The sequence below is a fragment of the Erinaceus europaeus genome, chromosome 20 (genome assembly GCF_950295315.1).
Source record: "Erinaceus europaeus chromosome 20, mEriEur2.1, whole genome shotgun sequence".
NCBI classification, from domain to species: Eukaryota; Metazoa; Chordata; class Mammalia; order Eulipotyphla; family Erinaceidae; genus Erinaceus; species Erinaceus europaeus.
The window spans coordinates 27,556,137-27,571,817 of record NC_080181.1 but is presented as its reverse complement, the minus strand read 5'-3'; the positions used below and the strand labels follow the sequence as shown (position 1 = coordinate 27,571,817).

General features: G+C 45.7%; 1 protein-coding gene across 4 annotated transcripts in view; it reads right to left on the bottom strand.

Annotated features, from left to right (window-relative positions):
• FLI1 (Fli-1 proto-oncogene, ETS transcription factor) overlaps window positions 1–15,681 on the bottom strand; it is a 157,557-nt gene that overhangs the window by 35,782 nt on the left and 106,094 nt on the right. For all 4 annotated transcript variants that reach the window (XM_060180171.1, XM_060180170.1, XM_060180172.1 and 1 more), the window contains exon 5: window positions 5,725–5,790. In XM_060180171.1, the coding sequence (XP_060036154.1) occupies window positions 5,725–5,790 (66 nt within the window). The remainder of the gene's footprint in view (window positions 1–5,724; window positions 5,791–15,681) is intronic.

Below are 15,681 nucleotides of genomic sequence, written 5' to 3'. Positions count from 1 at the left end.
TTCCTCTCCCTCTCTCCTTACTTTCCCTCAATAAACACTCATCTCTCTGAAATGTGACTGCCTCTTTTGTGGGTCTTCCATATGGAGGACCATCTAAGACCCTCAAATGAAGCTTGGAAAGGACTCTTCCCTGTTCCCTCTCACTGCCCTTCAACAGAGGGCCTCTGAGAGAGCCTCTATTCCCTCTTTCTACTTTGCCTGCACTCTAATGTGAGGTTTCTCAGTCTGACTCAACTAGAATTTCTTTTGCTAATGTCCCTGGGACTGAACTGGTCAGATCAGGGCCTGGCTGGGACTCAAGATTTAAAATTATTTTTTTTCCTGTGGTCCATAACATCAGCTTCCAACATACCAGTTTCATACCTCCTCTGTTAAACTTATCCCTAGATAACTAATTCTATTGAATGGTACTGTAAATGGATTCTCCTTTTTTTTTTTTTGCTGCTGCTTCTCCTCCTCTTCCTTCCTCTTCTTCCTTCCCTTCTTCCCCCCTCCTCTTCCTCCTTCTCCTTATTCTTCTCTTATTGTCTCCAGGGTTATCACTGGGGCTCAGTGCCAGCAGTAGGAATCCACTGCTCCCTGTGGCCATTTTTCCTTTTGTTCCTTATATTTTATTTAATAAAGACAGAAATTGAGAGAGGATGGAGAGATAGAGAGAGAGGCACCTGCAACCTGCTCCGCCACTTATAAAGCTTTCCCCAGTAGGTGGGGGCCTGGGACTTGAACCTGGCTCCTCACACATAGCAGCTTGTGTGCTTTACTGGTTGTGCTATGGCCCAGCCCTTTGACAGAGCTGGTCACCAAGAAAAGGCAGCTAGAAGAGAGAAGCTGTGCTTGTCTGTGGAACAACCTGAAAAAGGGACCCTGAGTCCTACAACCCCAGCTGAGTCCTTGCTCTGCTGTTGAATGGCTGTGTGCCCTCCCACCCCTGCACCCCCAGTGAACCCCTCACTGTCACTGAGCCCCACACTGTGAAATGGACAAGGTCATACCTACTCCCAGGATATCTCCAGGCTCAGAATCAGAGAAGAAACATGAGAATGTGCTTTTCCAAATGCCTTACTCTTGATTATTTGACAGGATACCACTAACCTAACCAGGTCCCCGGTCACCACTGTAGGATAGTTACAGGGGCTTAAAGACAATTGTAGATTGATTAACTGGTAAGATTGAGTCCTACTTCCTGGAGACAAATTGCCCTCAGAGATTGCAATTATTTTTAAGAGACAAGCTGGAAGGGTGGTAAGGCCTCTCTCTCTCTCTCTCTCTCTCTCTCTCAATAAAAAAGGCAATCTCTTATTTGATGAGTGTATAGGAGAGGCATTGAAGGCACCATCTCCTCAGCTTCTTTGTGCTTAATGTCAGCACCTGCCCTTTGTAAAGTGCGGGCACGTGTGTACCTCCCCCCCATACACACACACACACAAACACGCAGACATACAGGCAGAAATGCCTGGATGTGTACACACACACACACACACACACACACACACACACACACACACACACACACACAGCTTTGGTGCTCTCAGTGGACTCTGGGTTTGTTAGGGGTTCTTACAGTCTCTATCTCTGTCTTATTCAAACAGAAGGGAGCCAAGGCTGCATGATGTCACCTCTTTATTTCCTCATTTAATATTTTAAAGAAATAAAGATAGCTGTTAGAGAAAAGAAAGATAGGGAGGGGGGAAGCAGGGAGGGAGCCAGCTTTGTCTTGCTAATGTACTCTGTTTTGTGGCAAGATGGGCTGTTCAGACAGATTCGGACCACCTCACAAGGGGGGAGGCTGCGAAGAACAGCAAGACAGCTCAAGTGGAGAGCATTACTGAGACAAAAGATGCACCTGCAAAGCGCAGGCTTAATCAGCTCTAGAGGCCAAGGCCAACGCTGGGAGATAAATGGCCAGCACCACCTGAATGAGGTCCGGGCAGCGTGTGTTTGCCTGGATACTGCAGTTAATTCATTTCAGAAGCGGGGTTGCTACCCAGCAGGGGCGAGCTGCTCCTGCAATGAGCTGAAGGAGCCCAGGGGAGCAGCAAATGCAGGTGCAGCACACAAAGGGCCCCGAGTAGGGAGTGTGGTCAGGTAGAGGAGTGGGGAAAGCTAAGTGCCCAGAGGAGAAATGAACCGGCTACCAATGCTGCTCGCTGCTCGACTCCCCCCAGCCAGCTGCTAAATGGAAATCTGTGCTTCAGATCCAATACCAGACACTCTCTCCATGACTCTGCCCCAGGGTTCACTGTTTCATTTTGGTTTTGTCAGCAAACTTCAGTCCCTAAAGCAGAAGGAACTTTATTTCCTTCCCTCTCTCTTTCCCTTCTTCCCTTCCCTTCCTCCCTCCCTCCCTTCCTTCAGTCTTTTCTTCCTTCCTTCTTTCCTTCCTCCCTCCCTCCCTCCCTTCCTTCCTCCTTCACTCATTCCTCCTTCCTTCCTTATTACCTCCCTCCTTCTTCTTTCACTTCTTCTCTCCCTTCAAGGAGTGGATCCCTAGCTTCAAATTAAATGAATTTGAAAAGTAAGCTAGCTCAGGCTGGGGAGACAGCATGATAGTTCTGCAAAACAAACAAACAAAGAAAAAAAAACCCTCATGCTTGAGGTTCAGAGGCCCCAGGTTCTATTCCCAGCATCACTGCTATAAACCAGAGCTGAGCGGTGCTCTGGTCTTTTTCTCTGCATCTCTATCTCATTAAAATAAAATAAATACAATGGGGAAAAAAAGTAAACTAGCTCAAAGCAGAGTGGTTGTTACATTTATTTATTTTTCTCCAGAGCACTGTTCAGCTCTGGTTTATGGTGGTGTGGGAAATTGAACCTGGGAGTCTCAGGCATGAGTCTCTTTGCATAACCATTATGCTATCTACCCCCACCCCCACCCCCAGAGTGGTCCTTAATGAAAGCAGAGCCACTGTGCCTTCGTAGCCAAGAACCCAGATTTGACCCTGACTGATTTCCTTTCACCTCTTCATTTGTCTGAAAATGGAGGTGCTAACAGGAAGGAGTTTACCAAGTCAGAGGTACCTGGTCCACCAATGTACTGTGTTTGCCCTCCTAATACAGTTTCTCTTTTATAGACATCCACAGTGTGGCTTGGGCTGTAAGATAAGTTAATATGGGGAAATATTACATAAACAGGGATGACCCCAGGTAGGGTAGAGAAGACATAAGCCAGTGAAAACTTAATGCTTTAAAAGCAGCTCATGATGTTGTACATTCCCTCCCCTAAGCTTTTTGGTCATTGCCTGATTATAAACTGTTAAAAGGAAACACAACGTTCTGTTCCTTCCTTCTTCCCTTCCTTCCTTCCTTCCTTTATTCCTCCCTCCCTCCCTCCCTCCCTCCCTCCCTCCCTCCCTTCCTTCCTCCTTCACTCATTCCTCCTTCCTTCCTTCCTTCCTTCCTTCCTTCCTTCCTTCCTTCCTTCCTTCCTTCCTTATTACCTCCTTCCTTCTCTCAAAGATGTGACTGGCCAACACACTCAGATTCTATGTTGTCCTCCATGACCTTCGCTTCTGTCTCTGTTTCCTCCACAGCCCATAAGAATCTGGAACAGGGGAGTGGGGCAGTAGCGCAGCGGGTTAAGCGAACGTGGCACAAAGCGCAGGGACCGGCCTAAGGATCCCAGTTCGAGCCCCCAGCTCCCCACCTGCAGGGGAGTCGCTTCACAGACGGTGAAGCAGGTCTGCAGGTGTCTGTCTTTCTCTCCCCCTCTCTGTCATCCCCTCCTCTCTCTCCATTCCTCTCTGTCCTATCTAACAATGACATCAATAACAACAACAATAAAAAGACAACAAGGGTAACAAAGGGGAAAATAAATAAATAAAATAATCTGGAACAACATGTTCTCCAAGCCTCTTGCCTTGGACCAGCAGGATGTTTCTCTGGGGTGTTATAACACCAATGAGTACAACATACAGCTTATGCCTTTTTTTTCTACGTTTTGACAGATGTGAACCAGAGGAACAAAGCAACAAAGGAGAGTTTATAGGAAGAGAGAATACGTACCATGCTCCCTGCCTCATGAAAAATTTCTTTAACTTTGGGGTTTTTTTTTCACAAAAATTTTTCTAATTACTTGTTCTTTTTTTTTTTTCTCTCAAACAGGGTACTATAAGGGGAAAATGAGGGCTAGAAGGCTTTGAACCCAGTTAGCCAGGACTATCTGAGATGATGGCCATCTTGCTTTTTCTTGTCTATCTTTTGAGGGGAGAAGAGTTTTAAGACAGCACCCAGAAGCACCGTTGACTATGAGAGGGGCTTTAGAAAGGTAACCACACCTGGAAAACAGAAGTCCAACAGAAAAGGCAGCTAATGTCAACACCAATGAAAAATTGAATCCAGGTCAGATTAGGATATCCAACTGAGGATAGAATAAGAAAAAGAAGCCAGATGGGGCCCTTCTTTCCATGGTCCTCATGTGTTCTATACATGACCTATTTTCTCTTTCAATCTGTTCCTGCACACTGTCTACCCCACTTCTTTGAAATAAAGTTTGCACATCTGGATCCACAGAGTTCGTGTGTGTGTGTGTGTGTGTGTGTGTGTGTGTGTGTGTGTGTGTGTGTGTGTGATTCTTGCAAAGGGATATCTGTGAATGAACCCACAAGAGCTGGGGGAACTGGTCCTGAGTTCTCCCTCTCGGATCCAGGGCCAGCCCTCCAGCAACAGTACCATCAGTTCTCCACGTGTTTAAATGGCTGGCATGTACCACAGTGTCTGGAGCCATAGATCTTCACAGTGTTGTTTCATATATTAAGAGGCTTCATACATACATAGGAGGTGAAATGCTCTCCTAATGTTTGCTGAAATCCTCCTGGCCACAATCATCGACTAAGAGTCTGTTTTCTTTCTCCCTCAGTCAGACCAAACCAACTAGACCACATCCCCAAATGACCACTTTAAAAATGAATTGGCGTTACTAAAATTTGTTAAGGTGGGTTGGGGAAGCTTTAAAATGTGGAATTGTGAAAAAAAAAAAAAAAAAAAAAAAACACTTGAACTCTCCATATCATTATCTTTGACAGAGGAAAAAGTGCAGTTTTATTTTTTCCCTTATTGTGGGATTAATGTTTTACAGTCAACAATAAAAAGTCCAGTTCTAGGGAGTTGGGTGGTAGCACAGTTGGTTAAGCGCATGTGGCACAAAGCTCAAGGACTGACATAAGGATCCTGGTTCAAGCCCCTGGCTCCCCACCTGCAGGGGAGTCGCTTCACAGGTGGTAAAGCAGGTCTGCAGGTGTCTATCTTTCTCTCCCTCTCTCTGTCTTCCCCTCTCTCCTTTTCTCTCTGTCCTATCCAACAACGATGACATCCATAACAACAACAATAACAACTATAATAATAAAACAACAAGGGCAACAAAAGGGAATAAATAAATAAATTTTTTTTAATCTTTAAAAAATTAAAAAGTCCAGTTTTGGGTGTTAGAAATAGCATCGTGAACACTCTAAGACCAAAACATTTTCTTTCATGGGGTAATAGCCTCAAGTCCTATCTTTATTATATTATTATATGACATTTTAAAACTGTTGCATTTTTGCAACTGGTGGCATAATTAGGATAAACTTTGGCATTTTGTCTCATAAGGTTATAGGGGAAAACAGCAATGGGACCAGAGAGTTGATGCACAGACCTGAGTTTTCCAACCTCAGTCTCAATAGCACAGAACTATGCCAAATCTGGCATTGGAGAAATTTCTAGGTTCATGGGGGAAAAAAAATCACTCACCTTCTTTGACATTCAGCCGTGAGGATTGCTCTGTATGAGAGGTCGTGTTATAGGCCAACAGTGAACCTGGAAGGAAAAGCAAAAGCAGGTTATAGCAAACACATCCTCCTGAGACACAAAATATGGATTGAAGTGAGAAGAAGGCAGAAGAGAAGATGGACTGGTGACTGCTGGGGAAAGAGAAGTCACAGTGATCTGTCTCAGGGGATCATGACTGTCTCCTGGGTTATCATCAGAAGCTGACAGAGAACACTTAGGAGTGGAACCAGAGCTTACAGTTCTAAAGTTCTGGGGGCCACACCAGGTCCTAGAAAGAACCCAGGACTGAGTATGAGAACCAGGGAGTAGTGGGGGGAAGAGACAGAAAGAAAGATCTCAAATAAACAATCGGACATTACAACAGAAGAAACTAGAAAAGGAGTGACAGACCCCCAAATCAGTAGAAGTGAAATAATAAAAAACGAGGGTAGAAATCAAGGAAATAAAAGCCAAAGAGATGATATAAAAGTTCAATAAAAACAAAAGTTATAGGGGAGTCAGGTGGTAGCACAGCGGGTTAAGCACATGTGGCGTGAAATGCAAGGACCGGTGTAAGGTCCTGGTTCAAGCCCCGGCTCACCACCTGCAGGGGTGTCGCTTCACAGGCGGTGAAGCAGGTCTGCAGGTGTCTATCTTTCTCTTCCCCTGTCTTCCTCCTTTCTTCATTTCTCTCTGTCCTATCCAATAACAATGACATAATAACTACAACAATAAAACAAGGGCAACAAAAGAAATAAATATTTTTAAAATATTAAAATAAAATAAAAGTTAGTTCTCTGAAAGTTAGTAAAAAACATGAACCCCTTTAACAAAAAATAAAAACCATGATAAAAAATAGAGTCAGAAATCAAACTGGGGAGATGGCATAAGATTTATACAAAAGACTCATGCCTGAGGCTCTAAGGTCCCAGGTTCAATCCCCCCCACCACCATAAGCTAGAGCTAAGCAGTTCTCTGGTATATTTATTTATCTATATCTTATTAAAGTAAAACTTTAACAAATAATCACAAATAGGGAGTTGGACGGTAGCGCAGCAGGGTAAGCACAGGTGGTAAAAAAGTCCAAGGACCAGCATAAGGATCTTGGTTCGAGCTCCAGCTCCACACCAGCAAGGGAGTCGCTTCACAAGTGGTGAAGCAGGTCTAGAGGTGTCTGTCTTTCTCTCCCCCTCTCTGTCTTCCCCTCCCCTCTCCATTTCTCTATGTCCTATCCAACAATGATGACATCAATAACAACACAATAATAATTACAACAATAAAAAAGGGCAACGAAAGGGAATAAATAAATAAATCACAAATAAAAAAGGCAACATTATAATGCAAAAAAAAATAAAAATGAAAAAGAAAACAAAAAGGAAACCAGAGTCTATCCTGGTTCTGTCACTAACTCTCCTGTGACACTGAATGTCTAGACCTCAGTTTCTTCATTAGGAAAATGAAGGAGCCGGACTTCAGTGGGACTGACAAGATTTCTTCTATGAAGACCAGTCAGTAAATAGTTCAGGTTTTGCAGGCTCAGTCCAGACTCTTTAGTTTGGTTCTGTTTGCTCCAAGATTCAGAGTTGACCTGACTTTTTGTCTGTATCTGGTAGGCAGCCTCACCTGGCAGAGGAGACAGTACAATTTCTTCCTGCCATGATAACCTAACTGCATTTGGAATTGGGCAGTGGCACACCTGACTGCACATTGTTACCATGCACAAGGACTCAGGTTCAAGCACCCAGTCCTCACGTGCAGCTGGGATGCCTCAGGAGTGTAGTCCTGGCTACAGGTGTTTCTCTTTCTCCCTCTATATCTTCCCCTTCTGTGTCAATTTCTCTGTCTCTAAGGAGTTTAGCTAGTTATACTTAGTGTAGGGGCCTTAGGGGAGGGGATGGTAGAGCTTCCAGTAGTAATTCCAGCCTCCCTTTGTCCATGTCTTGAGATCTGAGGTGCCATGCACTAAACTTTCTGTCATCTCAAGATGCCCAAATATCTAAGCATCCAAAGTCAAACTTTCAGAGGAAGAGACTTATACCAGACATCAGCCCAGGCATTTTTAAAGGGATGATAACTAAGTTGTGGGTACATGTAAAAGGCATTCTTTCTTCTTTTCTAAAACTGAACGGGTTCCTTGGTTTCAAAAGAATTCAAGAGATTTTGTTTTTAAAAAATAATATAATTCTCTAGTAAAAATAGCTTAAGAATTTAGTCAAATGTAGGCATTTTTGTGATTCTCCTCTAAATTTTTTTTCTGGGGATGTGCTCCAGGACCACTAAGACCAAAGCTGGATTCTGATTTCACAAAAGAAAATGGCACACTTGGCCAAGGTGTGTGAGGCCAAGAATGTCTTACTAAATCATTTTTCCCCACTCCCCATGGCCGAGTGGGCTGACTGGGGTGCCAGGGCCTGGAACAGGGAGCAGGCTGTCAGACATGCCTATTTTTAGTCCTCAGTCCTGGAAGGCACGTGGGAGCGAGCCACTGCCTCACCCAGCTGTGGGCGTTTGGTCTAGTGCCTCAAAGAAAACGTCTGCCTGCCCAGGCCAGACTAGGGGAGAGGAGGTGTCTTTTTGATTTATATGAAAGTGACATTGCTTTGTGACAGTCTATCCATATCCAGTGTGCATCAGTGGAAGTTGGCATGGGCTTCATGAAGCTCAATGCTCACAGTCTAGTTTTCTCCAGTGGACAAAGAGCATGCCTGAGGCCCTGGGTTCAATTCCCGGTACAGCAAACACATAAGTAAAACCCTAATGCCATCCTTTAAGATCTGTCCCCTTTGTGCCAATCTACTAGCCTCCCTCCCCACCTTGAGAGAGAATTATATAAAAACCATCTGATTACACAGAACCTATGACTTCTGGCTTGGGTGACAGCTACTTTTGGCTCTGAAATAGTTCCAGTTAACAATGGGGGGGTGGGGGTGAAGGTGGGGAAGGGAAGTGACACTAAGACCCTCTACCCCAAATTGGGGAGGCAGAGACCATGTTAGAAAGGAGAGTCACAGGAGTTGGGCGGTAGCGTAGCGAGTAAAGCACAGGTGACACAAAGTGCAAGGACCAGTGTAAGGATCCCGGTTCGAGCCCCCAGCTTCCCACCTGCATGGGAGTCGCTTCACAGGTGGTGAAGCAGGTCTGCAGGTGTCTATCTGTCTCTCCCCCTCTCTGTCTTCCCCTCCTCTCTCCATTTCTCTCTGTCCTATCCAACAACGACGATGACATCAACAACAACAATAATATCTACAACAATAAAACAACAAAGGCAACAGAAAAGGGAATAAATAAATATAAAAAAGAAAAAAGAAAAGAAAAGGAAAGGAGAGTCACACACATGCCATATTTAAGTACTGGCTGAGGTGGTTTTGAATTGTTCGATTCTCAAAACCAACAATATATATCAGAGGCAGAAGACCAGGGATGCCTGCCTATCTGTCCCCGACATTCTCCCCTCAGGCTGAAACCTCACTGCTGGAGCAAATAAAAAAAACCACTGAGATGGAGCAGCAAACTGCCTGAGTCATCTAGGCAGATGGAGCTGGGGGCACGGAGCTTAGATCAACCACATTTATTAAATTTCCCCCTGTGGTGATGGACGTTCTTCGGGCACACGTGGATTCCACAGGAAACTCCCAGACAGCCAAGAAAAAGGGCTGTTTGACCTCCACAAAGTCTGCATGAAATAAATATTTCATGGTAACCTCCGAAAAGGATTTTGCCCCAAGACTGTTCATGGTTCGAGTTTTATCCTAGAAGGAGAGGCTGTCTCCCCTCCAGGAGAGGCTGCTCTGGGGGCATCTAGCCTGTCACCTGAGAAACCAATGTTCCTGTATCTTCTCTAAGTTCTGTTTACCCAAGTCCTCTGAAGACAGACAGAGAGTAGGACAGGACACTCTTTGCTTCAGGGAACTGGTTCTACCCCCCTGGAGCCTGGTATCCCACCCTGGGCTGAGGAGTTATTTGGAGGAGGTTCCTTCTGTGCAGGGCTGGGCCTCACCAAAATCATCTTGTCAGTCAAGAGGCTGTAGTGGGGAGGAAGGGAGCTGTCACTCTTGGAACTCTTTCTGTTCCCCCTAGTTGGTCCTCACAGGAGCTCTGGAAAGTCAGGATCATACAATCTGGCTGCCACAGATGAAGAACTCAGTAGTGAGAGAGATGAAGGGATTTGCCCTGATCACACAGCCGGAAAGCCCAGGTGTCAGGATGCCCATTGTGGTCTAGCTATAAGACTTTCTTCTGTTCCTTTGTGACTTCCATGCTAAACTAAAGCCAGGATGGCTGATGTCTGGCATGGAGGTTGGTGCCAGAGACATGGAGAGGAGGCTGCCATAAAACTCCTTGACTTGGGAACATTTGTATGACAAGGGCGCAGGGACTTTGTGATCCTTTGGGTTGTGTTGTTGTCCTTGTTGTTGTTGTTGTTGTTGTTATTGGAAAAATCAGGGCCTGGAGCATGTAGATTTCTCTCAGTTCCCTGGCCACTTTTTTATTCGGACAGACAGACAGACAGACAGACAGACAGACAGACAGACACACACACACACACACACACACACACATAGAGAGAGAGAAACAAGTCTGGGCAACTTGAATCATAAAGCACAGCACTACCCAGTGAGCTTCCTCTCCAGCCTGTGCCTTTATTATTATTTTTTTTCATTTCTTTGTCTGTGTACTTCAGTTAAGAAATTTACATGCTTGTTGGTTTTCATATATGTATATGCTGCCATATATGTGTCACTGTATTCTGGGGGCCCTTTGGGCTCTAAAAAGCATAATATGACAGTTGTTCTCTCTCTCTCTCACACACACACACACACACACACACACACACACACACACACACTTGCTCTTCATATGGGAGATCTGGATGTGGGGGGGACGACAATGGCCTAAGTGTTTGTCTAGGCCCACTAAAGTAGCCCCCTGCCCTGCAGAGCAGACCCACTGAGTCTGGGTGTCCTTTCTCTGATGGGAACCTTGGGAAGAGGAAGTGGACAGGCCGAAGGGGAGGTCTACTGAATCCAGGGAAGCCTGGCTTTCTGTGTCAGGACTCCTGTTTCCCTTTACCGGGCAGCCCTGGGTCTGGAAGGGATAATCCTTCACCAGCTTAATTGCCAGGCCCATCACCTTTGCCCGATCATCTGAGGTTGCTGTTGGGAAGGCCACAAAATGCAAAATGTGTTTTCTATTAGGTTTAAATTAAAAATGGGAATCAAGATCGATACCTTTCCTGTGGTCTCCTTGTCACACAGTATATTTCATTCTTTCTTGCTGCCACTATTTATTTGGAAAATGCAATCCCTTAGTATTCTCCAGAGTTCAGGCTATGACAGACAGACAATATGCAACTTTTTTGGAAAATGAAAAAAGAAAAAAAAAGGTTTTTTTTTTCCTCCCTTTTGTAACCCCCTGACCCCAGGACGTTGGAACTCCTGAGAAATCTCAGACTCCCCCCAGTGGCCCTGGGTTTGAACTGCCAGTTGGGGACTGGCTGTCACATCCTTGGAGGCCAAACCCAGTCCTGCCTGGTGAGGCCCAATCTCACTTCCTGCAGCCCAGACCATAAATATGGCCTCTGCTAGATTTCAGACTGTGCCTGAAAGAGATACTGTGGGGCCTGTCAGGCCCAGTAAGGGGAGGGGGGGTGCCAACGTTGGGAAGAAAGAAGGGCCATATAGTGTGTGGGGACAGGGTTGGTGGCTTAATCTGCCTCATTCCAGAAGGCCACAGGAGAGTTTCTGGAAAGCATTTATCTCTTCGTGAAAATGAAAACAAAAAGCACTGTGGGGAAAAGTGACCTGGTCCTGGAGGGGAAACCCCAGGAAAGTGAGGTTCATGTCTCAGGGGAAAGGTGGGGAGGGATGTGGTGGGGAGGACAAGTGTGGCCTGGCTTAGCTCACATGACAATGAGACACCAGAAGCCTGGGTGTTAGAAAGGGGGCGGTTAGCCACTCGCTGAAGTGGGTGAACCCATTTCTGAGGTCTGCCCAGTTCAGTTGCTTTGGCTTCATAACGGTGGGAGGGGTTATAGCTAGTTGTTCACAAGGGGGCATCTCATCCCCAGCAAGTGAGGGACCTCTGTAGGCAGGTGTGTGTCTGAAGCCTGGTATCCCAAGTCCTAGAGGCATCCTCCCCAGACACAGGCCTCACCACCCTCCTCAAAGTTCTTTTTCTTTCTTTCTTTCTTTCTCTCTCCCTCCCCTTCCCTCCACCCTCCTCCCCTTTCCGTTTCTTTTCTTTTTTTTTTTTTTTTTTTTTTTTTTTTTACCAGAGCACTGCTCAGCTCTGGTTTATGGTGGTGCTGAGGACTGAACCTGAGAGCTCAGAGCCTCAAGCATGTAAGTTATTTGCATAACCATTATGCTGTCTCCCCAGCCTGAATTACAAGTATGGGTGATACCACCAAGAAATAGTTACAGGGCACAGCCATTCTGATGGGGACCATTAATGTCCTCAGGAGCTAAAAACCATTACCTTGGTGCAGGACGGGGCAATCTTAGCCAACCAGGCCACCAGGCAGGGAAGAGGAGGCCCAGGACAGTGTCCTTTCCTCTCCCTTCTGGAAAATGCATGCTTGTGTTTAAAATGTGTCAGTGTTGCTTCCTTCCCAGATAACCAGAATTAATACTTAAGGCCCCTTTGCTCAAAGTATAAACTGGAAACCAGAGCTTCCTACCCCCCCAAAATTTTTTTCCTTCTAAAGTCCAGAAAGATCAGAGTTTTGGGGGAAGTAAGACAGAACTGAATTCTTCTAAGGTACAGCTAGACCTGGAATTCTCCCATGCTCGTGTTTCCAGGTCTGGTCTGTCACTTTCTTCCTATCTCCAGTGCTTCCTCCAGCTTTTTAGAGCCTCTTAGCTCTTACTCCTCTTCCACTTCTTGCCAAAGTGGCAATGTTTGAGTCCCACTCCTCTCTGCAGCCAAAGGACAGGTGAGGAAGCCCTAGGAATTAGAGTCCCTTCCCCTGACCACCTCCACGCGGCCTGACCTCTTTTTCCAAGTCACTGGCCTCCCAGCCTGAGCGGAAAACATCTGCTGGAAAACCGTCTGGAAAAACAATAAAGTGTTGGAAGGCATGTTGGTCAGCCCTGGGGAGTTCCCAGCAGCCCAGAGAGCAGACGGTCACTATGCACATGACCTCTTACAGGCATCTTAGCAGGCTAGCTACCATCGGGGTCCCCAGGCTGGAGCCTGAAGGCAGGTACCAAGTGAAAAGAAGCATGAACCAAAAAACAAAAAATTTTTTCCATGATACTGAATCCTTTTAAGACTAAGTTCCTCTCGGGGAGTCGGGCTGTAGCGCAGCGGGCTAAGCGCAGGTGGCGCAAAGCACGAGGACTGGCATAAGGATCCCAATTCGAACCCCGGCTCCCCACCTGCAGGGGAGTCGCTTCACAGGCGGTGAAGCAGGTCTGCAGGTGTCTATCTTTCTCTCCCCCTCTGTCTTCCCCTCCTCTCTCCATTTCTCTCTGTCTTATCCAACAACGACGACAACAATAATAACTACAACAATAAAACAACAAGGGCAACAAAAGGGAATAAATAAATTAAATAAATATAAAAAAAATTTAAAAAAAAGACTAAGTTCCTCTCTAGACAGTACTGGACCAAGTTTTTTCCTTCCTTTTTTCCTTCTGTCCTCCTTTCCTTCCTTCCTTCCTTCCTTCCTTCCTCCTTCCTACCTTCTATTCTTTTTTCCTTCCCACCTTCCTTTATTCATTCCTTCCTTAGCAGAGACTGAACCCAGACTGACTGCCTCTTTTTCCATTCAGATAGATAGAAAGAGCACAGTACTAGAGCTTCCCCCGGGTGTTACCACGATGCTCCCATGAGGTGCTCCAGGCTTGAATCTGGGCTGCATGCCTAGCAAGGCATGGTTGGGCCAACATGTTTTGAACCTTGATACCAGAGTTTTAACTTGAACTTTCAGATGCAGGCATGGTTGTGTGTCAGTGCCGAGGCCACTTTATATTTAGCTGTTTGGCTCAACATTGCATCATACGTGCGCTCTGGTTCCATCTCCTCTCAACCCTGAAAACATGTTCCACTCATAAGCTCCTTTCTGGAAATTTTATATTTTTAGTGCTCTGGGCCATCTTCCTTAATGTCAACATAGAGGCTGTGAAAGAAAGGAAAAAAGAAAGAAGGAATGAAAGAAAGAAAGAGAAAGGGAAAGAAAGAAAGAAAGAAAGGAAGGAAGGAAAAAAGAAAGAGAGAGAGAGAGGAGCCACACCTTTTCCAACTCTCAGCCTCACTTCTTCCCAGTCTGCTCCTTTCTTTGCTCCCCATCTACTTTCTTATGGCTGAAAACCCACCTAAGGGCTACCTGCCACCTTATCAGGTTCCAGGGCCTTCTGAGCAGGTGCTGTGCTCAACTTCAGCGTTCATGGCTTGATTTCTCTACAACAGAAAGGTCCAGCCCAAACTTGGGTGGTTCACAGGCACACCAGAAAGCGGGGTCTGGGCTCACATGATCTGAATGGGCTTTCCCTGCATCAAGTGAGACTGTGTTGAATCATTCTAACAAGGGCCTCATCATCCAGAGATCCCAGAATGATCAGGTGATTCCTGAATTCTTGGCACATGGTGCCAGGAGGAGAGACAATGCAGAACAGGTCTGTTGTTCTTATTGTGCTGGTCTTCCCAGGCTTGAGTTCTGTGGACCCACTTCCATCTCTGCCTGGCTTCACTGCAGGTCTCTGATGATTTCTTTTTAAAAGATGTATAAGAAGGGGCGGGGCAGTAGTGGCACACACATTACTATGAGCAAGGACCCAGGTTTAAAGTCCTGGTCTTCACCTAAGTGGGGAAGCTTCTCAAGTGGTAAAGCAGTGCTACAGGTGTCTCTCTTTCTCTTTCCCTTTCTATCTCCCTTTCAATTTCTCTCTGTATCAAATAGGAAAAAAAAAATTCTGATAGAAATAGTTGATTTGTCATGCAGGTACCAAGCCCCCACAATAATCCTGGTGGTAATAAATAATAAATGAATGAATAAATAAATTCATAAATGAATCAATTAAAATTCTATAAGGTCCTAGCAGTGGTTAAGCCTGTATAACGCATATATTACCATGTACAAGGATGCAAGTTTGAACCCTGGGTCCCTACTTGCAGGGCAGAAACTTTACAAGCAGTGAAACAGTGTTATAGGTGCCTCTCCCCCCCTCCCACACACACACTTTCTCTCTGTCTTATTCTCTCAAGTTCCCTATGTCTCTGTAAAAGAAAAGAAAAGGAAGGAAGGAAGGAAGGAAGGAAGGAAGGAAGGAAAGAAGGGAGGGAGGATGGATGGAAGGAAGGAAGGATGGAAGAATGGAAGAAATGGTGAGCCACCAAAGTCAGTGGAATCAGTGTGTAGGCACCAAGCCCAATCGATAACCCTGGTGGCAAAACAAAAAATAAAGACTAAAAGTGTGTAGACATTTACAGACTGGAGAAATTCAAGAGCTAGAAAATGCAAATTCTCCAAAATTCTGAAGAAAAAAAAAAGAAGACGGGAAGGGTGGAAAATATTTCCCTTTCTAAAATGGCTGTTTCTCAGGCTGACTTCATGTTGCAGCAAGACTCAGACATGAAGTCATTGCTCTGATGGTAACGTATATGCATCCTCCTCACTCTCCCACCAGCACCAGACGCCTGGGGAGGTGACTGCAGAGCTGGGGGCACCAGTGGAAACTCCCACAGGCAGATTTCCCATTAAAAACTTTTACAGTCAGTGTGTGCACTGCTGCGGGATGAGGGGGGGAAGGTTATGGAGATTTCAGGCTGGAGACCCACTGAGCAAAGGCAAGCAGATGAACCAGCCAACCCAGAGCCCGAGAAACGAGGACAAATGGCCCCTGTCACTATCCAGAGGCCTCAAAGAGACTAAGATCATCTAACTCACTGGGTTGTGAGATAGCTCACCCACTAGAGTGCTAGGCACAGTTTTGAGTC